This window comes from Ochotona curzoniae, unplaced genomic scaffold (assembly GCF_017591425.1).
Source record: "Ochotona curzoniae isolate NIBS_2020 unplaced genomic scaffold, NIBS_Ocur_1.0 scaffold_4505, whole genome shotgun sequence".
NCBI classification, from domain to species: Eukaryota; Metazoa; Chordata; class Mammalia; order Lagomorpha; family Ochotonidae; genus Ochotona; species Ochotona curzoniae.
In genome coordinates this window covers 55,587,246-55,613,495 of record NW_024467118.1, presented here as the reverse complement: position 1 = coordinate 55,613,495, position 26,250 = coordinate 55,587,246, and the positions used below count along the sequence as shown (strand labels likewise).

Below are 26,250 nucleotides of genomic sequence, written 5' to 3'. Positions count from 1 at the left end.
ATTTGAATTTAATTTGGGAGGAAAGTACCATTATTTTAAAGGAAACTTACAATTGATTTATGAACTGGTCTAATAGTGCATTCCACATTCCATGTGTTCCTCTCTGGGGAATGTGTGTGTAGGTCCAGGGGGCCACTTGGGCTGTGGCTGGCTGGTGACGTGTTTGTTTCCTTCCTGACAGGGCCTGGATTCCCTTCAGAGACTTCAGGGGTTGGTCGTGCGAGGGACATTGTTATTTGATGTCACTCCTACTGGTTTTCATTTCCATTACACAAGGAACATTGTGCCAAGGAACAGCTGTCCCTCTCTGAGGGTGGCGACCCCCATGGTTCACAAAGCCCAGAAGCATCCCTGGAGTCGCCAAATGAGTCAGGTTGGTGATTTTCTGCTGTTACTGTAAGGCAAAGAATATGAGGCGTTTTGGCAAAGTGCATCTTAGTTAAGCTAGCTGATTCCTTTCAAATCTGTGATGATATAAAATGAGAGTTTTCCCACTTTGTGGGAAAGCAGTGCTTGAAAATAGTTGTACAGGATGAGTAAACACTGTATTAGCATGTTTTTGCTGTTTTGCTGTGACTAAAATATGTACTTAAGTGATAGTTTGCAGGGTAACTTGTTCCTGAAAATCACATAGTGGTGTTCATGAGAAGGTCTTAAAAAGCTATGTATTCTTTTTATTTTTTCCCTTTTGAGGTGTGCTTTTTTTTTTAACTTTTTTTTATTATTATTATCATTTTATGATACAGTTCCATAGGCTCCTGGCATTTCCCTTAACCTCTCCCCAATCCCCCCCCAACTAGTTCCTCTAGATCATTACTAAAATATAGTTCTTCATACACAGTCATATGTCCATCATTGCAGGCATGGACAATGGCAGAGTCCAGCATCCTATTGTCAAAATATAGTAAACAGTTTCATTGTAAGTCCATCTTTGTCTGGAAGCAGAAATGCATACTACACTGCATCTTCACATCTGGATGTTAGTCTCCATTTTACAGCTACTCTACATCCCCTTAAATGAAAAGTCATAATACAAAATCAACAATAAAGAGGAAAAATAGAAATTTACAATGCCATGAAGTTAAATGACATGATACTACATATGACCTGTTTAACTTGTGCTTTCATTTTGAATTATAGTCTGAGGATGTCTTCAAAATTTCAGGCAGTTGTATCTTGTCTTGTATACTGTTTCTTAGGTATTGGAAATAATTGTAACATTTATAGTTTTTTCATCATAAACATGTGACCATTGAGTGTCCCGTTGGATGTATCGATAAATCAGGCTTCTCCTGGAGCAGGAAGTCATAAAACACAGAATGAGGCTGGGGGAGACTCTGTTAGCTCTGCTCCCCTCCAAGTGCTTAGAAGCCACCTCCCCGGTGAAGCACTGAGGATTTATGCCCAGGGAGTCGAGGGCTAGCCTGTCCGGAACAGAGAATTAGCTTGCAGAGGGTGCTCATTGATTCATTTGTTCTATAATTAGTTACTGAAAGATGCTCCAGGCTCAACCCTACCCCAGCACTGGCACATATACAGATACTTCTTGACTTATAGTGCAATTGCATCCCAGTAAGATTATTGTAAATTGAAAACTTCATAAGCCAATCATGTGCTGAGCGCCTGGCCTTCTGCAAGTAAAGCCACTCCCTACAACACTAGCATTCCATATGGGCGCTAGTTTTTATCCCAGCTGCTGCTCTACTTACAATGCAGCTCACTGCTGATGGCTTGAAAAATAAATAAATAAACAGAAGAATATGATCCAAGTGTTTGAGTTCTGCTACCCACATGGGAGACCAGATGATGCTCTTGGCTGCTGCCTTTAGCCTCACCCAGCATTGGCCATTGTGACCGTCTAGAAAGTGAATCAGCAGATGGCACATTCTCTCTCTGTCTCTCTCCTTCTTTCTCCCTCTCTGTGTAACTCTGACTTCTGAATAAGTAAGTATATCCTTTAAAACATACATTGAATGCACCTAATCTATCGAAGATCCCAGCTCAGCAATGCAGGATACACTATAGGGTGACTGCTTTCCCTTGTGATCATGGGTCTGACGAGAAGTACATTCACTGTCACTTGCCCTGTGTCGCAGGAGATGAGTACACCATGTAGTGGTGGCCTGGGGAAAGATCAAAACTCCAAGTACGGTTTCCACTGAAGGCATCTCACTTTGCACATCAAAAAGTTGAAAAATTGTAAGCCTTCCTCATTGAAGGACTGTCTACATATAAAGAAAGTTTGAATTTCAGCCATTACCTTCCAAGTTTCTAAGCCAGTTGGGAATTCACACACTTGAGAGTTCAAGATGGTAGCAGGACAGAGGCCCTATGTATGATAGAGATCGTAGTATTTGAGGACTGCAGAGATACTGGGACAGATGTTTTTCTTTCTATGGTTATCCAAGAAACTGCCATGGAGAGGGACGCAACTACATTAGACTTTGAACCTGCCAAGAGTTTGGAAGGAAAAGGTGGTAGTACACGTCAGTGACAGACATTAAAGACCTGAATAAGGAACTATACGCAAGACCCACATGGAAAGAGTGAGTATGTTGTTTTAGGGGAAGCTGAGGATTGGAGTGGTTGTGGTGATCACTGCATAGAAGATGGGACTGTGTAATGGAGGACTTTGGCGAGAGACCAAGTAGTGCCAGCTTTTCTTGTGGAAGTTTTTTGAAGGATGTGGTTTTGTGGGGGGTTTTGTTGTTGTTGTTTATTTTTGTGTTTGTTTTTAATCACGGAGGGAATATCATCAAAGATCTATTAGAAGAAAGTTAATCCAGCATTGGCATTCTAATATGCTGTTCTTTAGCTCCTAGGGGAAAAATGACTATAGCTCACCAGGCAGGAATGACACAAATGTCTTTACTGCAGAGCCTGCTGTTGCCTCCAGAAGGGAATGCTGCTGGCTCACTGACCTGTGGCTGTGTTAGAGGGAGTAGGATATGGGGATGGGAACAAGGCAAGGGAGACTGAGTCCAGGGAGAAGTTATGGTAATTGCTCACATACTAGACTGTGGCTTCATGAGCATAACAATGACTGCCCTATTACAGTTCTGATCTCCTAGGCTAGCCCGGGTTTTACTGTGGTGTTGCCAGCCCAGCATAATTCTGCAGTGGCTCCAGCAAGATGCTCTGCAGTCCATTTGTGGTGAGCCCCCTTGGGACTTCTGGTGGCTCCAGTGCTTTCCTGAGGTGCACACTGAGGTCACAAAGAACCACGCAAGTCTGTAATAATCGAAGTCCTTTGGCAGCAGACCACAAAATTAGCTCTTCCTAAGACAGGAAAAAGGGATTGGTTGGCAGCATTGTGAGTAGTGGACTGAGTATAAACAGCTGCTAAAACCAAACCCCAGTGGACATGATTCTTCTTCTAAGTGCCAGAGAACACTTTTCGAATGTCTGCACTTCTGAGCCCAGTTCTCTAGTGAAATTTTCAATTTCTCATGCTTTGATTTTTAACATATGTGATGTTTTACATACAAGTAGAGCTGTCTGAAATTTTCCTTTTAAATAATTTCCTATTGTGTAGTATATTACATTCTGACATTCATGTAATTCTAGACTTCTAGAGCAAGAGATTTTAACCTTCTTAACTTTATTATTTTGAATTTTAACTTCATTTGTTGTTCTAGCAGAAATTAGAACTTGTTGAAATCAACTGATTAAGGAATAGTAAATTATATGAACAATTGATTTTAGAATACACACATACAGGTTTGAACTCTGATCAGAATAGATACAAAGTTTGTTTTGTGGCTTTTCATTTAAGGGGATGTATAGTAGCTGTGTAATGGAGACTGTCATATCTAGTAACATGTCATTTAACTTCATGGCATTGTAAATTTCTATTTTTCCTCTTTATTGTTGATTTTGTATCATGACTTTTCATTTAAGGGGATGTATAGTAGCTGTGAAATGGAGACTAACATATCCAGATGTGAGGATACAATGTAGTATGCATTTCTGCTTCCACACAAAGATGGACTTATAATGAAACTGTTCACTATTTCTTGACAATAGGATGCTGGACTCTGCCATTGTCCATGCCTGCAATAATGGACATATGACTGTGTATGAATTTAGTAATGATCTAGAGGAACTAGGTTGGGGGGAGAGAATTGGAGAGGGGATAAGGGAAATGCCAGGAGCTTATGGAACTGTATCATAAAATGATAATAATAATAATAAAATGTTTTTTTAAAAAACAACAAAAAAAAGAATAGATACAAAGTTAATAAACAAGGGCCAGCACTGTGGCATAGTGAATAAAGCTGCTGCCTATAGTGCCAGCATTCCATATGGGTGATAGTTCAAGTTACAGCTGCTCCACCTCCAACTCAGCTCCCTGCTAATGTGCCTGGGGAAGCAGTGGAAGATAGCGCAAGTCGTTGGGTCCCTGCACCATGTGGGAGACCCGATGAAGTTCTTGGTCCCTGGCTTCAAACTGGACCAGCCTTGGTCATTACAGCCATTTAGGGAGCGAACCAATGGATGAAAAATATAATTTTCTCTCTCTCCTTCCATCCTTCCCTCTCTTTCTCACTCTGTCTCTAACTCTGCCTTCCCCTCAAAAAATCTTTTTAAAATTAATAATCAACATGAAAGTATATTCTATATCTTTTTCCTTTTTCTTTATTCTTTATCTCTATTAAATGATTGCTCTTATACTTGCCTGGCAGGGGAGATGCCGTGATCACGCAGTTGGCTTTCCCAGGGCGAGGCTCATCCATTGCACTTGGGATGTGCTGACCCCTGCGATTTCCCCAAATGTGGGAAACTCGACTGCATAGTGTGTGGTAGTGGGGGACTGCGTTCGTTCTCTCGCCTAAAATAAATAAGTAAATAAATAAATAAAGTGTGTTCTTAAATCTTTGTCTTTTCTTCATTGCCCTTTCTGTGCTTCTTTCGCACAAATGGGTAGGGAAGTACGTGATAATCACTCAGTGTGTATGTATTTACTTCTCCTTTTCTTACATTTTCTCTTTTCTTATCCTTCACTCCTTTTTTGTCATCCTTCCTTTTTCTTTAAATAATTGGAAAGTCGGATATACAGAGGAGAGGAGCGAGAGGAAGATCCGTTCATTGGATCACACCCCAAGAGACCACAATGGCCAGAGCTGCACCAACAAAGCCAGGATCCCAGAGCCTCTTCCGGGTCCCCCGCATGGATGCAGGGTCCCAAGACTTTGGGCCGTCCTCAATTGCTTTCCCAGATCACAAGCAGGGAGCTGGAAAGGAGGCGGGGCAGCCAGGATATGAACCACGCCCACATGGGGTCCCTTTGGGTACAAGGCAAGGACCTTAGCCAGTAAGCTATTGCGCTAGGGCCATGTCATTCTATCTTAATTGATATATTTTTTAAGAGACCAACATTGGGAGCCAATGTGCTAGCGTTGTCGGCATCCCATGTAGGAGACCCAGTTCAAGTCCTGACTCCTGTGCTTCCAGTCCAGCTCTCTCATTGATGTGGGAAATCAGTGAAAGACACCCTAAGTAACTGGACCCTTGCCATCACTGTGGGAGCCTTAAATGTTTAGTTCTCCTGGCTTTGGCCTGGCCCGTTAGGGAACGAACCAGTAAATGAAAGATTCTTTCTCTCTCTTTGTCTCTCTCTCTCTTTGTCACTCTATCTCTCAAATAAGTAAGTCATCTTAAAGAAACTTCACTGGGACATAGTTTTCGCCCCTGTGTCTTGTTTTCTGACAACACCGTCTCTTATGTTAGAAATGTGTGTCTCCGGAGATGAACTGCCCAAGCATTAACTGGATGCCAGATATTTACAACTATTGCAGAATTATTCAGGATGAAGTACTTAACAGCTTAATAGTTTGCAGAACATGAGGCATTTCAAGTCCCACCGAGTTGGCATGTTAGGACCGCAGAGATTGAAGAAGAGCTCAGATCAATGTTGCTATTTGGCTCACAGTATTGTTTAACAGAGTGGTTGTTGAGACTGGCAGTTAAGCCCATGGGTCCCACGCCTCAATGCTGGGACTCAGTTCCTGGCTGCAGCTTCCTCCTGAAGGGACCCTGGGAGGCAGCAGCAATGACTCAAGTCACTGAGCAGCTGCCACCCACGGGGAGACCTGGATTGTGTTCCTGGTGGCCAGCTGTGACCTGGCCCAATCCTATCCCCTTCAGGCATTAGGGGGGTTCACCAATAGATGATTCTCTCTCTCTCTCTCTCTCTCTCTCTCTCTCTCTCTTTCTCTCTCACCTTGCCTAAGTAAGTAAATAAATAAATAAACACATTTAAGACTGGAATTTTATTAAATTATTCCCAGTTCTCTCTCAATTTTTATATCAGCAAAAAAAAAATCATAATATTTATCTAGGAAAAAAGGTAGGAGACACTTGCATAGTAACAAGTTGTTTGTTAATCAGCTAAGAGGAAGGAGGGTTTTTCCTTTTGGGTTACCCACATGCCCAATATTTTTGGGCTGCACTGAGCCCTATATCCTGTCTTTGGGGGATGCTTAGACACGCTGCTGCCTCTGTACGCGAGTGCTCAGGTGGCAAGCTGACGCTTCCATGCCAAGGGCATGCACACTGGCTCACAACACCTCCACACATCCCTCGATCGTGTTTAATGCCCAACAAGTTGCATTGCTTTGTCTTCAAACCCAGAACAGGAAAAGCAAGCATTTGTGATGATATCTGGGATGTCTGTTCATAAGAATTCCTAGTGCTGGGCCCAGCGCGGTGGCGCAGTGGTTAAGGTCCTCGCCTTGCACGTCCCGGGATCCCATATGGGCGCCGGTTCTAATCCCGGCAGCCCCACTTCTCTTCCAGCTCCCTGCCCGTGGCCCGGGAAAGCAGTCAAGGACGGCCCAAGGCTTTGGGACCCTGCACCTGTGCGGGAGACCTGGAAGAGGCTCCTGGCTTCAGATCGGCATAGCATCGGTCGTTGCGCTCACTTGGGGAGTGAATCATCAGATGGAAGATCTTCTCTGTATATCTCTCCTCTCTGTATATCTGCCTTTCCAATAAAAAATAAAAAATAAATCTTAAAAAAAAAAAGAATTCCTGGTGTTTTCCTAATTCTCTCCTCTTTTCTGTCCTTTGAGAAATGAAGGCCAGAAATAAAAGGAAACAGAAACCCAAGCACTGGGGGTAAGAAGTATTTGGGAATTAGAGAGGACTCTTAGGGTGGGAAAGTCAGAAACCCAGCAAGCTCAGGGTTGGGGGCAGGTACCAAGCCTGAGTTGGGAAGGAAGTTGGGTGTAGTGTCCACAGGACAGCAGGAACCAAAACCTCAGTGCCTGGACCAGAACCCCACGGTGCCATGACTCTTTCCCCTGTTGTTGTCAGAGTGATGAGAGAGAGAGAGAAAGAATATGGGGAGAGGCCAGAGGACTGAGAGGGAAGGAAGGAGGAAGAGAGGAGAGATCTTCCATCTGCTGGTTTTCTTTCCAAATGTCCACAGCAAATGAGATTGGACCAGGGCAAAGTCAGAAGCCAAGAACTTCTTCTGGGTCTCGCAGGTGGATGGCAGGGACCTCAATACTTGAGCTGTTCTTTACTGTTTCCCAGATGCATTAGCACAGAGCTGCACTGAGAAGCTAGTAGCTGGGAATTGAACCAGCTCCCCAAGATGAGAGCTAGGTGTCCTGAGTACTGTGCCGCAATGACTGCCACCACTTCCTCTCTGCTGTCTGCAGATAGCCTTTTTCCATACGGCAGATGCCATGGTAAGCGACAGCCTGACCAGTGAGGCCAGGCAGAGCCCCTTCTTGCTTAGCTCAGCACTGAGTTGTCTCAGGAAGGTCCTGTGGGCTCCTGACCCGTCCCCTGCATATCACTGAGTCTGTCCAGTCACTGTCCATGGAATACCACACCCAGCCACGCCTGGGTTACATGCCCTTCCTAGAAATTATCAGAAGGGGGATGATCAACTTGGTTGGGAAGCTACAACCATGGTTATTACCATATACCTGGAGTTACCTGGAGTCATCTGGACTTAGAGGAGTCTTTTAGAGCTGTAAACCCGATCAGGTTGCCCTTGAACGTGCACACACGCAGACATACAACCTTAAACCACCTTCTTCTTGCACCTGAAACCTGAATTTAGTTCCTCTGATTTTCAGCACGTAACTTTCTCAGCCTTCCTTCTGTTTTTTCGATTACTTCTCCTAACTCACTAATAAGATAGAGCTACTTGGCATGTCAGTCATCAGGCATGTTACAGCCTCAGGGCCTGTGTATTTATTCCCTCTTCCTTCTCAACTTCACATGCCTGGCTTTTGATCGTTCTTTCCCCTCTGTCTCTCTCAGTGCATACCAGGTCTCTTGTTTTGAGCCATATTTTGTTCCCGTTTCTGCCTGTGTGTATCAGCCTTCGTCCTAGACCGTCTGTAAGGATGCTTTTATCATAAAGGCCCTTGAAAGATGGAAAAAGCGGAGATCTCCCAGAGGGATAGTACATTTCCTCTCTCCAGCACAGACAGGTGGCAGGTTGGCTGAGAACACCTTTATTAATATTATTATTATTGCAAAGTCAGATATACAGAGAGGAGGAGAGACAGAGAGGAAGAACTTCCCTCTGTTGATTCACTCCCCAAGCCACCACAATGGCTGGAGCTGAACCAATCCGAAGCCAGGAACACAGAGCCTCTTTCAGGTCTCCCATGCAGTTGCAGTGTCCCAAGGCTTTGTGCCATTCTTGACTGCTTTCCCAGGCCACAAGCAGGGAGCTGGAAGGAAGAAGCAAGACTGCCAGAATTAGAACCTAGGTCCATGTGGGATCCCAGCGTGTGCAAGGTGAGGATCTTAACCGCTAGGCTACTGCACTGGGCCCCAAGAGTACTTTTGCAGGTTCTCCATCCACCTGGGCCTCCTCTACATCATTTCTGTGACACGTGGGGCAAATGGGACCAACATTTGGCTGCTAGTGCTGCCTGCTGTGCTGTAATAGAATTCCTTGCCCCTGACTTGGGAGTCTCAAATAGCATGGAACTGTGGCAGGCAGTTAGAAAGCTAACAGTTAACTGTTGCAAGCAGAATAAAAAGCTCAGGCCTTTGGTGTTCCCTGGCAGAGGTGTACAGTTCATCCTTTTCACGTGCACAGTTGGTTGACTTTTGATGAAGAGCCCTATCAGTCTTGGGTGACAACTTTCACCACCATCAAGACCTAGAATATTTCATCACCCTAGAAGGTTCTCCTGACCCTGCTGCAGTCGGTTCACTCCATAACCTCCAACCCTGCAAGCACTCATCAGAACTGAGTTCATCGAGTCTTTCCTGGATTGATTCCGATACTCAGAAGAAAATCTTTCAGAAAATTATTCAGGGACACAAACGGAAAAGAACTTGAACTCTGAAGAGTGAGGAGCAGATGTTGGCAATAGCAGTGAGAGAATAGAACTGAGCCCCAAATGAGACTTTTTGGTGTTTAAATGGGAAGGATTTGCAGACGACATGCTGTAAGACCCAGGGGACAGGGTGTCGACACCCATGCCAGGGTGGCAGAATTGGAAGGGGATGGGAGAGACGGCCTCGTGATTGCACATCCAGGGCTCTCTCCTGTGCCTTCCCCAGGGTTGTCATAGTTCGCTCTTTCTCTAATCGCTTTTGTTTCTGTGTTTGTCATCATGTTTATGATTGCTTTGGACTGTTGGCATTCAATAGCTTTTTGTTTCAAAATTACATTGGAAACTTTGCAGAGTGCTTGCACAATGGGGAGAAGTTAAGATATGACAACATGATATGGCAGCATCCTTGAATGCTAGTTATGTAAAATAATCATTTCAAAATGTTGTTTGGTTAGAAATCAGTTTGCCTGTCACATATGGTCGTAAAAAGCAGAAATGAGTTTAAGTAAAGAATGTTTAAGGATTCAAGTCCCAAGGCTCCTGCTGTGTCCTTTTGAGATCTGAAACACACTCCAGCATCCTACACATTTTGAGAAACTCACAGAAAAGTGTCCCTGTTGGATTTTTCTATCTACTTTCTCAAACTTATTGGGAAGAATTATCTTGTCATGTTTTAAACGCCTCTTATTTTTCCCAGGAAATAATATTCTAAAATGGTTACTTACTAATTTCCAATTCAACAAAATCCCCCACAACAAAACAAAATCCCTTCTTAACCTGCCTCATGCATGTCATTGCCATGAAGCTTGTTATCTGAGAAGTATGTTTTATGCAGTCTGAATTCTAATGTGACCTGTGAGACTTAACCGTATGAGGCTGGGTGTATTTTAACTGGAAAGAAAGAAGGAAGCCTCAGTGTTGCTCATCGTAGCCAGTGCCAGCCACCCTGCCAGGGGCCAGAAGCTCCCAGCCAGAGTCCCTGGGCACGGCTGACCCAGTCCTGGGAATTGGAGCGGAGGGACCTGACCAGCAGATGGCTGTGGTGCGTGGCTGGGGTGACTCGCAGTCTGTGACAGCAATCCATTTTTAGCCATTGAGTGAATCAAGAGAAATTGCACTCCAAAATTACTGTAACTATAGTGAGAAATGGGGGCAGAAGCAGGGGCGAGGGCAGACTCATGTTTCCTGGAGGCTGTGGAGGGTAGAGGGGCAGAGGCTGAGGCAGGTCTGGTCATTAGCTGTCTCACTGTAGGCCCTGTGTGGGAGTCCATGCAGGGACTCTAGGTCACTCGGTTCCAAGAGTCCTTTCTTTTTGCTATGCTTCATTTCCTAACCTTGAGTCTCAATCACATTCCTTGTTTTAGCCCTAAAATTCCAGATCCATAAAATATTCCAGCACAGAGATTAGGAAGCCTGGTTAAACCAAGCCCCCTGTCCCTTGCTTGGTACGTTCCTGTATTTGCACTGATCTAATTAATTTAAGCGTGCTTACCAGATTCATAAGGAATGTGTTTCTATACATGAAATGCATCAGCAAAATATTGTAGGAAATTTAAATTCAGAGTTTCAGAAATGTCATATTGAGTACCCCAGTTCTGCAGACCAGTCTTAACAGTTAGCTATTTATTGGACATTCTTTATTCCACCACATTTAAATTCAACTGTTAAAAAAAAAAAACAGCAGAAGCGAATGAATTCCTCTTACAAACTTACAAGTACCTGTCTTTCAGGTTTCTTGTTAATAGTGAAGGCCAGTCAACTTTGAAGTTCTCCGGAAGTGCCTTACAGACCTAGAGAAAAACCTACCAGGGTTGTTGTTTGGCTACTGCAAATTCAGAGCCTTTTCTTAAATGCAGACTGCAAGAGTCTGTCAGCAGTGACAGCCTTTGCAAGTGCAAATGTGCGGGATTTTCTAAGTTATGCTGCCAAAGGATTGCTTGAGGGGAAACATGTGAAATGGACTTGCAGCCACTGAGCTTATGATTTAACGGCAAAGCGTGCACACACGCGCACACACAAACACACACACACAGTGTTTAGTCTTCCTGTGTGGGGGACAGTTAAAGCCTGCCATATGTTTACTTTGAACATTCTAGTTGAGGGTGCAATATAAGCTGTTTCAATTTGGGTGGAAGTTTTGTCAGATCTCGCAAATTAGATTTAAATTCGGTTTGGAGTATGCTAGGATTTTTTTTTTTAGAAGCTGTGAACAAGTTCATGATGATTAAAGTCAGAAAGCCTTGTATGCCCTTCTCGGCTAGATGAACTTGAGGGCACAAACTCTGAAATGCCTTTGAAGCATGTACAAGAGAAAACATCTTTCGATTTGTATTTTAGAAAAGCAGGACACACACCAGAGGGAAAATCACTGAACTAGAAAACCTGTCTGCAAACTGTTGAAGTTGCTTAGCCAAAATCAAAAGAAAGAAATAAACACCTTGGCTGTAGCAGAAGCAGTAGGGATGGAGAGAAATGGACAGTACCCAAACACATTGAAACAGCAGGACTAGAAAGACCTCGGGGTTGAAGTGGAGTGGTGAGTTACCAGTTCCAGGTACTGAAAAACTACTTATTAGTAGAAGGATCTTATCCAAAGTGAGCCAGTTGGTAAGAATTCCGGCTTCTAAAATTAAAAATTGATCTTACGTTACCTTGACTCTGTCCCTGCTAGACCCTTATTTCCTGCAGATGACATGTTATACATTTAGAAATCCTACAGACACTGGTTATACACGGGCTGGTCTTGGGGCCTCAGCGGTGAGCATGTAGTGAAGGCTTCCTTGTAGCTTTTGGAACATGTAAGGCCAACACGACTCTGGCGGTGGACGCGCCCGCCCTTGGCTGTCCCTGCTGCTTCCTCTGACCTGTCTTCTTCCCCAGGTGGGTCGTGTCTTCCCCGACATGGACCAGGAAGCCAGCCAGCTGGAGAAGCGGCACGTGCATGCTGTGTACCAGAGCACCGCTCCATTCTTCAGCGACCTGCAGAGCAAAGCCTGGCCCCGGGTCCGCCAGTTCCTCCAGGAGCAGCAACCGGGCAGCCTCGTCGCTGACATAGGTGATGCGGGCTCGGGCCGTGTCGTGTGAAGTCTCTTCCATCACATCCATCCTCTGCAGATAATGTTTGGTTTTTAGTAGAAAGTCTGATGTGGTGGCCTTGGCATGCCAGGATCTAGAATATTCATTTCAGAGCAGAAACAAACAGGTGGATAGCGAGCATATTTGGAGGGCCCTTGTCAACATCCTCTGCTGAAGTTGCCTTGGCACAGGTTAAATAAATCGGGGTACATGTGACCACTTGTGAAACTGACCAGTTTCGAGACGTGTACATTTGTAATTTCTGTTTTGTGCTGGCGGGACCTCATGAGTACTCCAATTCCCTCAACAGCAGGACCCAAGCTGTGAGATTATGGAAGAGGTCCTCTTACGTCTCATTAATCTCACAACTCCTTTCCCTTAATTATCTCATAAGTATTTTATTACTACAGCATATGTTTAATTAGATAATAGTCTCACAAGCACTGATTTGTCTGGGGGACTTGGTTCAGTATCTTTCTAAACAGGGACATGGTAAACCACAGTTCCGGAATCCTAAGAGTGACATTTTAAGATGTGGCTATGTTGTCACTTGCACTTTGCCCGTCTAAAATCCCTTTTAGTGGTTGTGGTAAGTCTACAATTATAAATTCCATCGAGTTTGCTATTCACTGTAAATACTGGTAGGAGAAGCAGACGTGAGCAAGTGCTTCAGACTGTTGGAGGAAAGGAAAAAGAACTAAAAGATACTTTTATTTTGATTTAAAAAAAAGTATTTGGAAATCTATGCCTGCTTTCCTTTTCATCATAGTCATTTTTGTGAACTGTGTGCACACTCCTCCTGTGTCTAGAGCTTCTGGATCATTAAGGGTTGTGTGGCCAATGTGGAATTGGGGGCGGGGAGGGCTCATGACAGGTGAGAGTCTTTCAAAAACAGCTCTGTCCTGTCAGTTTTTGAAAGATAAATCCAATGGCGGAAGGTGCACTGAGTCTGGAATTTTTCTCACCTAGGAGCTTAAAGTCATTGTGTGGGAAGTTTGTAATAAATGGCTTTGACAGGGGCCCAGCCTGATGTCTCAGTGGCTAAATCATCGCTTTGCATGCACTGGGATCCCATATGGGTGCCAATTCATGTCCCAGCTGCTCCACTTCCCATCCAGCTCTCTGCCTATGGCCTGGGAGGCAATACAGGACGACCCAAGGCCTTGGCACGCTGCACACGTGTGGGAGACCGAGAAGAAGCTCCTGGCTCCTGGCTTTAGATCAGCTCAGCACCCGCAGTTGCAGTCACTTAGGGAGTGAGCCAGCAGATGGAAGATTTTTCTTTCTGTCTCTCCTTCTCTCTATAAATCTGATCTGCCTTTCTACTTCAAACAAACAAACAAACAAAAAGATAAGTGGCTTTGAGACAAGCAACATGTATTATAAGAGAGCTGCTTTGTCATCCCTTAAACCAAAATACATTCCTAGTGAAGCAAGATTTTAGTGTTAGACAATGGAATTAGAGGACTAGATGACGGACACAAAAGGCCAGCCTCTCCTAATATGACACACATATAATAAGAAATTATAATAAGAAGTACAAGAACAGGCATGCTGGTACAGTAGATAAGACTACTGTTTTCCATGTCCACATGCCATGTCAGAGTGCCAGTTCATGTCCTGGCTACACTGCCTCCTCTCTAGCTTCCTGCTAATGTATTCTGAAAGGTAGCACATGATGGCTTAAATCCCTGAGTCCCTGCCACCACCTGGGAGACCTGGATGGAGGTCCCAGCCCCTGGTTTTGGCCGGGCCCAGAAGTAGCTATTGCAGGCATTTAGGAATGAACCAGTAGATGGAAGATTTCTCTCTGTGTCTCTCTCTTTCTCTCCCTCTATTCCTGTACCTCTCTCTCCTTCTCTCTCATACATCTGCTTTTCAAGTAGATGAAAATAAACACTTTTTAAAAAGATCACAGGGAATATGAATGCCCTCGGATGCTGAGAACTCTGAGGTCAGTCATTTCCTATTGGATTTCCCACATGGGATGTGTAGCAGCCCCAAAACCCTCTCATTGGCCAAATCTGATTGGCTAATTCATTCTTGTCATTCTTTCCTTAAAGCAAGCAGAAATTAGAATGCACATTATATGGCAAGTACTGTGTTTAGAGAATAACAAATACCTCCTCATGTGTGGCTTCAAGAATATGTATAAAATGTGAAAGAAGGAGTGGGCATTTAAGCTAGTGTTGCATCCCGTGTTGGATCCCTGGGTTCCATATACAACTTCAGATGCTGAGTCTGGAGTCAGGCTGATGCCAACTCTGAAAGGCAACAGGTGATGCTCATGTAATGGAGTGCCTGCACCCCCACCTCCCATAAGAGACCTGGCTTGAATTCATAGCTCCTGACTTCGGTCTGGCCTAGACCTGGCCATTGTGAACATTTGAGGCGTGAGCCGGTGGTTTGAAAGCTCTCTGTCTCTTCCTCTCAAATAATAATGATAATAGTTAAAGAAATACACTATACTATTAAAGAAATACACCATACTATTTTTTCCTCCAGAAAAGAATTCTTTTTCAAATCAGTTTTTAGCTAAAAATTACCAATTAAGAAAAAGAAAGCATCAACGAATTTCAGAGAAAGTGTTCAAATTAATCTATTTTTAGCAAATGTTTGCCCACTGTGGACCAAAAAACGCTGTGTTGAACTGCACCAATCATGTTTTCTTCTTTGGTCACAGTGTGATGGGGAATCGACGCTGTGAGGAATGTATGCAGGCGGACATGTTGTTCTCTCTCATTGGTACCAGGCAAGGTTATCCTTGTGTGGGATTCTGTGAGGGAGCACAGTTGCTGTGTACTGGAGCTTGACCCAACATCATTGAGATCCTTATGTGCATTGAAGATCATGGAACGACCAGGCCTGGAAGTCTCAATTTCCTCACTAGAGTAAAATCTTCCATCTGCAGCATCTTCATGCATGCACTTAGTGAACGCGTGATGGCATCACTCTTGGGAGTTCCCTGACAATCTTCAAGACAGATGATGGTAGAAATGAACGTTGGGTGAGCCGAGGGTGCCAAGGACACTGGTGACGTTTCACTGTGGACATGTGATGCAGCTCTCCTTTCCTCTTTACTCCCGCATGCCTTCTGAACAGCTCCTTGCAGCTGTCACAGGCTGTGAACTTGCTTTTCCTAATACCTTTAAAGTGATTTTCCTTATCGTTTCTCCAGATGTATCCGATAGGCCAGTGAAGCGGCAGACACATCGCAAGGTTATTTTTCTGAAAGTACGGTCATTTTCATCGAAATACATGGGATTTCAATTTTAAAATGCTTTTTGAATTGTGTTTTCCTCACCATTACCCTCAGTTGCAGATACTTTTCCTGAGTTATTGGAAATGGTGCTTATGAGAGCTCAACTTGATTTGCACTGAAACAACCGTATTGGAAATCTTTTCTTATTCATGTGCATGCTAGTAAATTACCTGGCATCAATGGTCCTTAATTTTGCATTTATTGTCTCATTTTGAAAAGTGCTTGCTAGGAAAGAATCATTGAACAGTGTCATGATTTATTTCCACAGCAGTAACACAATCATATTTGAATGGTGGAAGATGTATTTTTTTCTTTTTTTAAGATTTATTTATTTTTATTGGAAAGGCAGATTTCAGGAGAGAAGAGACAGAGATAGATTTAACATGCACTGGTTCACTCCCAAATGGCCGCAACAGTCAAAGCTGAGCCAATCCAAAACCAGAAGCCAAGAGCTTTGGGCGCGGAGCCTCCTTCAGATCTCTCTTGTGGGTGATGAAGTCCAAGGACTTGGGCCATCCTCCATGGCCTTCCTAAACCACAAGCAGGGTCTCGATCAGAAGTAAAGCAGCCAGAACACAAACCAGCTCCCATATGGGATGCTGCTATTTGCAAGAGGAGGATTGGCCTGTCGAGCCACAGCACCGCCTCTGGTAGATATTTTTTCAGGCAATGAATAAATAAATAAAAAGAGAATGCCAGTAGGTACAAATAGCAACTCTAATGATTTCTTGTGCTATTCCGGGAAACCAATTAGATTATTTGTCCTGGGTAAAATATCATCCTAGGCGCTAGAAGATAGGTATAGGCTTTGTTCCAAGAGCTGTTCTTTTTGGAGACTACTTGCTTCATCATGAGAACTGATGGGAGGGCCCGAAGCAATAGCGTAGCAGTTAAGGTCCTCGCCTTCAACGCGCCAGGATCCCATATGAGTGCCAGTTCTAATCCCGGCAGCTCCATTTTCCATCCAACTCCCTGCTTGTGGCCTGGGAAAGTAGTCAGGGATGGCCCAAAGCCTTGGGACCCTGCACCCACATGGGAGACCTGAAGGAGGTTCCTGGCTGCTGGCTTCAGATCGGCGCAGCACCGGTCATTGCAGTCACTTGGGGAGTGAATCAACGGACGGAAGATCTTCCTCTGTCTCTCCTCCTCTCTATACATCTGCCTTTCCAATAAAAATAAATAAATCTTAAAAAAAAAAACAAAACCTGATGGGAGATCTAAATCAGCCTTGACATACTTTGTAACTTCGCACTGACCCAGGTTGGATAAATAGATGTCAAAACTTATTTTTTCATTCACAGTCTGAGTTTTAAAATCTGAATAGCATGTTTTATTGTATAAGTTATTCTGTTCATGGCCACTGAAAAGTTGTCAGCAGTGCCTTGTTGTACACAGCCAGCAGGTGGTAAGGATCTTTAGAGAAATGACAGGTTCTTTTTTTTTTTTTTAAGATTTGTTTTTATTGGGAAGACAGATTCACAGAGAGAAGGAAAGGTAGAAATAAAGATCTTCTGTGTGCTGATTCATTCTGATCCAAAACCAGGAGTCAGGAGCTTCTTCCAGGTCTCCCATGCAGGTATAGGGTCCCAAGGCTCTGGGCTGTCCTCCACTGCTTTCCCAGGCCACAAGCAGGGAGCTGGATGGGAAGTGGAGCAGTCAGGAGATAAATCAGTGGCCGTATGGGATCCCAGAGCATACAAAGCAAGGACTGAGCCATTGAGCCACTGTGCCAGGCCTAAAATGACAAACCTTAAGCATTAAATGCCTTCACATATATGCACTTATACATAGAGAATCCATATGGGGAGTTAAGGGACTGCTGTCCGTACGTCCCTGAGATGCTGGAACCAATCTTGTCATTCTCAGTCACGGGCCAGCTCACCTGTTGGGATTGCTTGTTTGTGAAACCCATGGAAATGAGCTCAGTAAATATGCATAAATGGGATTTCTTTTTTTCCATCACATGCTATGTGGGTGCTCGCTAAAAACTCTTAATTTTGCTTTTTGTGAATAGCTCTGTTTTGGTCAGTTGGTATAGAACTCTTTGTGGTCCTTGGTATAAAACAAGTGAACCGGTCACATGTAACCCAGATTTCTTTCTTGCAGGTTGTGGAACTGGGAAGTATCTTAAAGTGAACAGCCAGGTGCATGCCCTGGGCTGTGACTACTGCGGGCCATTGGTAGAGATTGCCCGGAATAGAGGATGTGAAGTCATGGTATGTGACAACCTTAATCTCCCCTTTAGGGATCAGGGCTTCGATGCCATCATCTCCATAGGAGGTAAGGCAGCCGGGTCACACATTCCCTCTTTGCCATGAGAATAGCTTACACGTTGAGGCCGCACTCAGGACTCAACATCTGTTCTCTGTAGAGAATTATATGTCATTCCTTTCATCGATTTTTTAAAAATAACTCAACTCCTTGATTTGTTTTACTGAGCTCAGGGGTGTTGAGGGCACATATGATTGTTTCAACGCTATATACCTTTAAAATGCTATTGTATTCTTTTTGAAGATTTCTTCTTATTTCTTTGAGTTATAGCTAAAAAAGGAGTAGAAGATTCTTACTCGAACCTTTACGGGCCACAGAAATGCCCTTTTTAAACAAAATTCTGGGACTAAGGTACTGAATGTCGCTTGCGTTGGTCTGCCACGCACTGGGACTCACGATCCTGGAGAAGACAGGTCCCATACACTCCCAGCCTGCTTTGCTTTCCAAAGGCCTCTCTGCTCATTTCCTGCCAGACAGTGTTTATGAGAATAGGAAATCTGTTGCTCACATTGTCTCTAGCCTGCCCAGAAAAAAAAAAAAAAAAACGCATGCCAAATAATGTAAAACGAAACAAAACTACAGGCCTGGAATCTCCACAGGTAGGCTCATGCTAGCTAATACATGTGTTCTTAATACCAAGGATGTCTTATTGAAGTATGGTAGGGAAGTTGATACATCAGGGAATCCTGCGACAAGCTGTTTTGCAGTTGAGGAAAACAAAATCTTTTTCAAGGTAATTCCTAAGAGTGCTCTAAAACAATTTGAAAAAATAATTCTATTTGTTCACAGCAAGTTTTAGCAAAGCAGTTTTAACAAAGCAAAACTGTTGCTCATGACCAAAATGCAAGTAAAGACTGCTTGTTCAAGATAGCCATGGATTGATTCAGCATTTGCTGGGGTACTTGCTTTGCACAGTAAGAGGATGTAGGCCTGGGTGCCGTCACCTTGCACCAGGTTAGGACTGGCAAGAGACAATTACCATGAGAACCTGTTCCATACTCGTCTTATGTTTTTGCACTTGAAATTATTGAGTCCATTGTGGATGTAAGCATGAAAGGGAGTGTGAGGCAGCTCAGGCTACTGTAACAAGCACCACAGGACAAGGTGGCTGGAACAGGCTCTGTTTATGTTACAGTTTCTTAGACCAGGGTACCAGCAGAACCAGGTTGCTTCTAGTTTTTTGTTTGTTTTGCTTTTGGAAAATTTAGCAACACAGAGAAGAGGGCTGTCCCATCCACTCTTTACTTACCAGATGGCTGCAACAGCCAGGTCTGACCCAGGCTGCAGCAAGCTGGAAGCCAGCAACTCCATTCTGGTCTGCTACATGGATGGCAGGGACCCAGGTAGCTGAGCCATCTTTGTTGCCTTTGCAGATTTATTATCAGGGAGCCGGACTGGAAGCAGAGTGACCAGCACTGGAACTGGCATTCTGATATGGAAGCAGATGTCACAAGTGGTGGCTTAGCACACTGCACCACAGTGCCAGCCCAAAGACTGGATTCCAGTGACAGCTGTCTTCCTAGCAGATGGCTGCCTTCTCTCTCACTGCACCTTCACATGGAGGAGAACATCCTAGGACGTGTGGAGGGAAGGGAGAGTGAAATCTTTCTGGTTTATTCCAATGAGAGCACACACAAGTCTCACCCACCCTCCATCACAACCTGATCTAAGTTAATTACCTCCCAATTGTTCCATCTTTCCCATCACACTGAGAGTTGTATCTTGCGAGGATCAGTCCATAGCCAGGATGGATTCTTGTTCAACTATGCAGCGTCATCTAACATTCTGGGTATTTAGTGGGAAAAGTGTGTGTTTTAGTTTCTCCTTCTGAACTACTAGGAATCAGAGAACTCAAGGAGAGTATACACTCTGCTCTCCTTTTCTCTACACAGAGAATCTACAAGGCCACTTCCATCTAAGCCACTGTTGAGGCAAGAGGTTAATGTCAGTGTTTCTACATCCAGGAAATGTTCTTTGTGCTTCTGGTTAAGTCTTCCATTCTTTTTTTTTTTTTTAAGATTTATTTTATTTTTATTGGGAAGTCAGATATGCAGAGAGGAGGAGATACAGAAAGAAAGATCTTCCATCCAATGATTCACTCCCCAAGTGAACGCAACAGCGGATGCTATGCCAATCCGGAGCCAGGATCCAGGAACTTCTTCCAGGTCTCTCACATGGATGCAGAGTCCCAAGGCTTTGGGCTGTCCTTAACTGCTTTCCCAGGCCAGAAGCAGGGAGCTGGATGGGAAGTGGAGCTGCCGGGATTAGAACCGGCACCCATATGGGATCCTGGCGTGTTGAAGGAGAGGACTTTAGCCGCTAGGCCACGCCACCGGGCCCAAGTCTTCCATTCTTAGTTAAGTGTCCTGTCTTGCCTTTGGAGAAAGTGGAGCTCACCTGGTGATGTGGTTTGAATTGTACCTTCACAATTCATGTTGACCTCTGATGCCCTGGTCCTGATATTAAACAGGCAGAACCTCAAAGGAGTAAGCAGGCCTCTCATGCATGGGAGTGTGGGAGTGGATTAGTTCTCTTGGGAGTGGCTCCTAAGGAAAGGGTAGCTTCAGCCAGATCTCTCATGCCCTCCACCATGTCGTGATGCAGCAGGCAAGCCCTCACCAGGAGTCAGCAGCCCCTTGACCTTGAGCTTCCCAGCCTGCAGAACCATGCACAGAACAAAGCTCTATTGTTAGTAAGTTCCCCAGTCTGCTGTGTTCCGTTGCAACAGCAGAAGATGGCCTGAGAAGCCTGGTTCCCATCTTCTAGTTAGAAATGCCTCCTAAGGTGGAAAAAATAGCATAGGAGTCTGTGAACTGCAACTATGCATTAGCAGAATGTGATCACCATCAGTTAGGTTCATATTTCAAACAATGTTACGGGAAACCTCAATAGACTAGCTCCGTTCTGTTCATGCATATTCACTGTCCTTTCTAGAATTTTCTGAAGCACTTGTTTATCTTAACATTAAAAAAAACTTTTTTTTTCTTTTCTATATGCCTTAATAACAATGCGATAGATTGACACATCACATCTAGTTACCCATGCAATGTTTTACCAACAGATTAGATAATACTCTGAAGAAAATTCTAGGAAAATTTGGCAACGTGTCAGATAAGTGTCAGTCAACTTCAGCTTTAGTTTGGGGTCCTCAGTTGGGACCTGTGTTGCTTTCTGCCCAGCTCCCCTTCTCAAAAACATTTGACAACACCCAGAGGGATTTTCGGTCCTCGCCACTGGGTGTGTGCATGTAGGCTCATGCCCCTGGCAAGTGTCCACCCAAGAAAGAATGATCTAGTCCACAAGTCAATAGCGCTAAGGTTGAAAGACCTGCTTGATGGTAAACCTGAGAATCCTGAATGTTTATAGTTACAGAGGAGATATATATACTCAAAAAGGTAAATAATAATAAATCATTTAATACCAAGAGGTAACAGGATTTTACAGGTGACCTTGTGTAACTTTCTGTCTGATTCTGAAAGGCAGTCATTAATTACAATCTGTTTCGTGAATTTTCAATAAGAACCTGCCGCCATAGGAAGCATATACTGGATGCTACCTTTGCTTTCCAGTTATAATTATGCTTTTTAGACAAAAAAAAAAAACCACAATTTTGTCTTTTAAAAATTCATTGACTTTCCTGCCAGTGATATTTCAGATAAACATATCTTTATATTCCCTTTTTAATTATTTACAATGTTTCTTATTAATGCATATGTGTATATAACACGTTTTACATGTAATTTTAAAATCTTCACTTGTAAACATCTTTCTGCCAAAAAATCATTTGGTTCAAAATTGTTAGTTATTGCATGCAAAATACAGCATGTTTAAATGCATTTTATGTTTTAATCTCTGTTAAATATAAAGCATGCTACAAGAGATTTGGATATTCCTTGGGTGAAATGATGGTATTCTCAAATGAATGGAAATGAGTGACCCCTTACTCATTAACGAATGAATGGGGACTTTCCTCCTTTTAAAAAAACATGGATGCTTTGAAGCCCAATAGAATTATAAAAGGAAAGTGTATGAGTCTATATTTTCAAAATTGTAATAAAACAGTCCTGTATTAATTTCCTCATCTTTATGATCAGTTGTCATTGCTGACAGCAGTTGTAGTTAGCGCTGAATGCGTGAGCTCAGGGAAGGCAGGGTCTCAGGACCAGGTTCCTGCGAGTGAGGCTCTGGTCTTAGCATCTTTGTTGACTGCTTATCGCCTAACCCTGCTCTGTGTGTTTTTATGTCAAGGACACGTTCATTTCAAACTCATGCCAACAACACTGGAACTCAGGACTGAGTAAAGCTTATCTGTGTTTCCTCTGCATAGCCTAGCAGAGGGTTCTTTCTCCTTAGGACACCAAATAGCACATCCCACTCTGTTCCAGTCATTTTTTAGTTAGTAAAATTGCCACCAACAAGTGCCAAGGTGCGGAAAGCAGAGCACTAAAATAGTCCATGAAGAGAACACTTGTTAACTGTATTTGAATGAAACGAAAGTAGAGATTATTCCAAATCTCAGCTGAGAACACAAGCGTTGGGAGGTGTAAATAGCCACCAAGTAATTGAATGACCACAAAATCTTGGGAGTATTAACTTTGGGGAATTAGAGAAATTCTAGTAAATGGGCATATTGGCAAATACACAATTCACAAATAATTAAAATACACTGCATTTATGAAAGTTCTGGAGTGAATGAGATGCAAGTCATTGAACATACAGCAGCACCATGACGACGTGTGTGGATGTGAATACGAGAGATTTGCAGAGTTTTTCTCAGTCCTGAATGCTAAGCTTCCTTTCAGCTCACTGCCCAAGACACTATTTCTAGAAATATATGCCTCCGTGTGAATCATGATAAAGGTTTCTTCCCTGGGGAGTGCTGTGGGGCTTAGCAAGGTAGGGACTGGTCAGAGATCATTGGCTCTTTCCTGATGGATTACGAGGAAGGACATGAGGTCTCAGCCTCTAAGCTCACCTTATGCTCACACCCGAAGCTGTCTCACGCTGCTGCACAGTGGAGCCTGCTGCTGCAACTGATGGAAAAACAACAGAGGGGCGCCTGTTGCCTGATCCTCCTCCAGCCCTTTCATCCGTAGAGAATCTCGCTTTAGATAGTGCATGTGTCCAAGTGGCAGATAACCAACTGAGATTAATTTGCTGAAAATCACCAGCAATAGAGGAGGTGTGATCTGCATTAGGGGTGCATTTTCAGCCTGCTCCATCTCTGCCCTCCCGTTTCTGTCAGAAGAGGAGGCCCCCGCTTTGCTTGGGGCTACTTCTTTCCCTGGGATATGTGGTAGGCCTGTGTGTAGAAAAACCATTTGATATTTTCTGCAGAACACTGTGCCCCAACTCCCCAGGAACTAACAGGCCAGTACTTTTCTCTACGTAGTTGCACAAGAATATACCTAGGACACTTGATTGCATACAGATAGTCTTGCTTGAATCTCATGCATGACTTTGCATAGCAGTAAAATGATGGCCTACCATCAATTTTTTTTTTGAGTGAGAGACACAATTAGGATAATATGAACATTTTAGTAAATTCTAAGCAGTCATTTGAATAGGCTTATCTTTGCATTGTCTAAACAGAAAAATAATCTGAAACATTTTTTCTGTGGGCTGGATTAATCTTATTAACGCTGATTAGTGATGTTCACCCGTCATGGCTTTAGAAGTGTCGGTATTGATTTAAGCAATGTGTCAGTTTTTTCAGGGGACATTTGCTCATCGTAGTTTCCCTTTTGGGTCACCCTGCTCATTAACGCAAGTTAATTAACAAATTACCTTGTGGATAATTTATATCTAGCCTTCTTGTTAAAGACAAAGATGCTTAAAACCTATAGAACCTGAAAAACTTCTCAAGATCAGGACACCAGTAAGTCCAGGAGGAGAAGCTATCTGCTACTGCCAGGCCCATGCTGTCTCTATCACCTGGCCTTCCAGGAGATCAGATTTTACTCTGTGTCCCTGTGTCCTTATTGTTATATTGAAAGCATAAATTTACAAATATGGATGTTGCTGTATGTGTACATACTGAGATATAGTTTCTTCTTTCTTCAGTCATACATCACTTTTCCACAAAACAGAGGAGAATCAGAGCAATAAAAGAGATGGCCCGGGTCTTGGTCCCCGGTGGCCGGCTGATGATCTATGTCTGGGCAATGGAACAGAAGAATCGACACTTTGAGAAGCAAGACGTGCTCATTCCTTGGGACAGGACCTTGTGCTCCCAGCCCCTCTCAGAGTGCGGCCAGTGGGGTAGAAGGAGGCTGTGTGGACACGGGGAGACTAGCCGGACCCCCCACCCTCCCTGCTCCAACTGCGGCTGCTCCGTTTGTTTCAAGAAGCCGTGTGCATCAAGGCGGTCCCACAGCGTGGACTACGCACCTGTCACGGCGGCAAGCTGCTGTGCGCCTGTTTCTAAGGAGGACAATGGGTTCTATAATGCGCTAGGCAAGTCGTTCCGTTCCTGGTTTTCATCCAGATCCTTGGATGAATCCTCTCTGAGGAAGCAAACCGAGAGAGTGAAACCCTTGAGGAACACGGAAGAATGGGCCAACGGCACCGTGTCCGTCCAACCCTCCAGACTCCCCAGCTGCGACTTCGAGCCCCAAGAGCCATTTTTCACAGTGGAGCAAAACCTCGAGGAGGACGTGTTTGAGGACGCGTCTTCTCAGAAGCCTCTGGAGTGGCTGGGCGTACCAGGCGCGTTGAAGCATCTGAATGGAGACCCTCAGCGAGGAGGGAAGCGACATGGAGGTGGGGATTTTCTGGAGAGCGCTAACTCCAGGGACAGTTGTCCACACGCAGCTGACTTAAAGGAAGGCGACCCTCCTGCCAGTACACTATTGAGCAAGATTCCCGCGCTGGATTCTGCAGATTCTAACTCGGAGGACACGATTTCCCTCCCAGAAGAGCAGTCTTCGGATCCCGAAGCCTTCATGCGCTACTACCACGTGTTCCGCGAGGGCGAGCTCTGCAGCCTGCTGACCGAGCATGTGTCGGAGCTGCGCATCCTCAGCTCTGGGAATGACCACGGCAACTGGTGCATCATCGCCGAAAAGAAGGGAAGCTGGGACTGACTGGAGCCTTGCAGACAACTTCTTCAAAAGATGCCGAGCCGGCCTTTCCCCAGCAGGTTTACGGCGGTTTCCTGAGTTTGCAGCACGTTTATTTTCTAACCAGTTTATACTTTGGTCTGTAAGGAACTGTGAATTGATCCTTTTTTGAATAATATCTGCGGACGGCATAGAGCCCGGCATCTAAAACACTGGACACAGAGCACGTGAGCTTACGCACGGTGTCAGTATCAAAAACCTAATGAAGCAAAAGAACATTCACTTCAAAATGAAATGCTTGTTAGATTACCTTTATATGGCTTTTCAGTATTATATATTGACTTTTTAAAAAAAAAAAAAGATTTATTTATTTTTATTATAAAGTCAGATATACAGAGAGGAAGAGAGACAGAAAGATCTTCCGTCCGATGATTCACAGTGACCACAACGGCCGAAGCTGGGAGCAAGGAACCTCGTCCACATCTCCCACACGGGTGCAGGGTCCCAAGGCTTTGGGCCATCCTCAGCTGCTTTCCCGGGCCACAAGCAGGGAGCTGGATGGGAAGTGGAGCTGCCGGGATTAGAACTGGCACCCATATGGGATCCTGGTGTGTTCAAGGCGAGGACTTTAGCCTCTAGGCCACGCCGCTGGGCCCTATGTATTGACTTTTAAAAGACTTTACGGTAGTGTTTTTATAGAGAAAAGGGGTGTTTTCTTGCTCTTAGTGCAAACGACCCCTGTGCAAATGACTGGTGTGCTTGTCCCGCTGGACCGATGGATGTCGAACTTAGAATGAACTATTTTGTTTCCAGGACTTTGCTGCTTTTTTTAAGCCTTCAGAAAAGTGAGTAAAGCTGGAGAGAGACAAGAAAGTTAAAATTATTTTCTGTGTTAACCAGTGAACTTACGTCAGTATGACTGGGCTCTGCGTGGATTTCTAAAAATAATCTGGCACTTTATTTTATTGAATACTTCTGATATTAGAAATGTATACAAAATCAACTTCCCCTTCAAATTGACTAAATGTAGAATTTCTGCCCCCTTTTAGAAAAATGAATGAATTGGTATTGTATAGTCCCTGTGCCTATCTGGATCATGCGCCAAAGCTATCTGAATCTCTGTTACGGATGCTGACGCAGAACTGTGCTTAGAGCAGGAACAGCCAGAGTGAGCTGACCCACGCACGTGGTCACTAACAGATCCTTCAGACAGGAGAAAACCAACATATGACCAGAGCCCCTTTATGGACCAGAGATCCCAGAA

At 44.1% G+C, this 26,250-nt stretch overlaps 1 protein-coding gene and 1 non-coding gene across 3 annotated transcripts; both read left to right on the top strand.

The window, feature by feature from the left end:
• The first annotated feature begins 2,413 nt into the window (after positions 1 to 2,413).
• TRMT9B (tRNA methyltransferase 9B (putative)) lies at positions 2,414 to 25,331 on the top strand. 2 transcript variants are annotated; one of them, XM_040965928.1, is made up of 4 exons: positions 2,414 to 2,546; positions 12,198 to 12,372; positions 17,761 to 17,934; positions 23,989 to 25,331. In XM_040965928.1, the coding sequence occupies exons 1-4, from the start codon at positions 2,538 to 2,540 to the stop codon at positions 25,008 to 25,010; spliced, it is 1,380 nt and encodes a 459-aa protein (XP_040821862.1). In that variant the 5' UTR covers positions 2,414 to 2,537; the 3' UTR covers positions 25,011 to 25,331. The 2 variants fall into 2 exon arrangements, with proteins under 2 accessions (XP_040821862.1, XP_040821863.1); XM_040965929.1 differs by lacking the exons at positions 2,414 to 2,546; positions 12,198 to 12,372 and having other exon boundaries at positions 17,797 to 17,870.
• On the top strand, positions 4,671 to 4,834 carry LOC121146924. The gene has a single exon (XR_005882295.1). It is a non-coding gene; the product is annotated as a U1 spliceosomal RNA (small nuclear RNA).
• Positions 25,332 to 26,250: the final 919 nt, after the last annotated feature.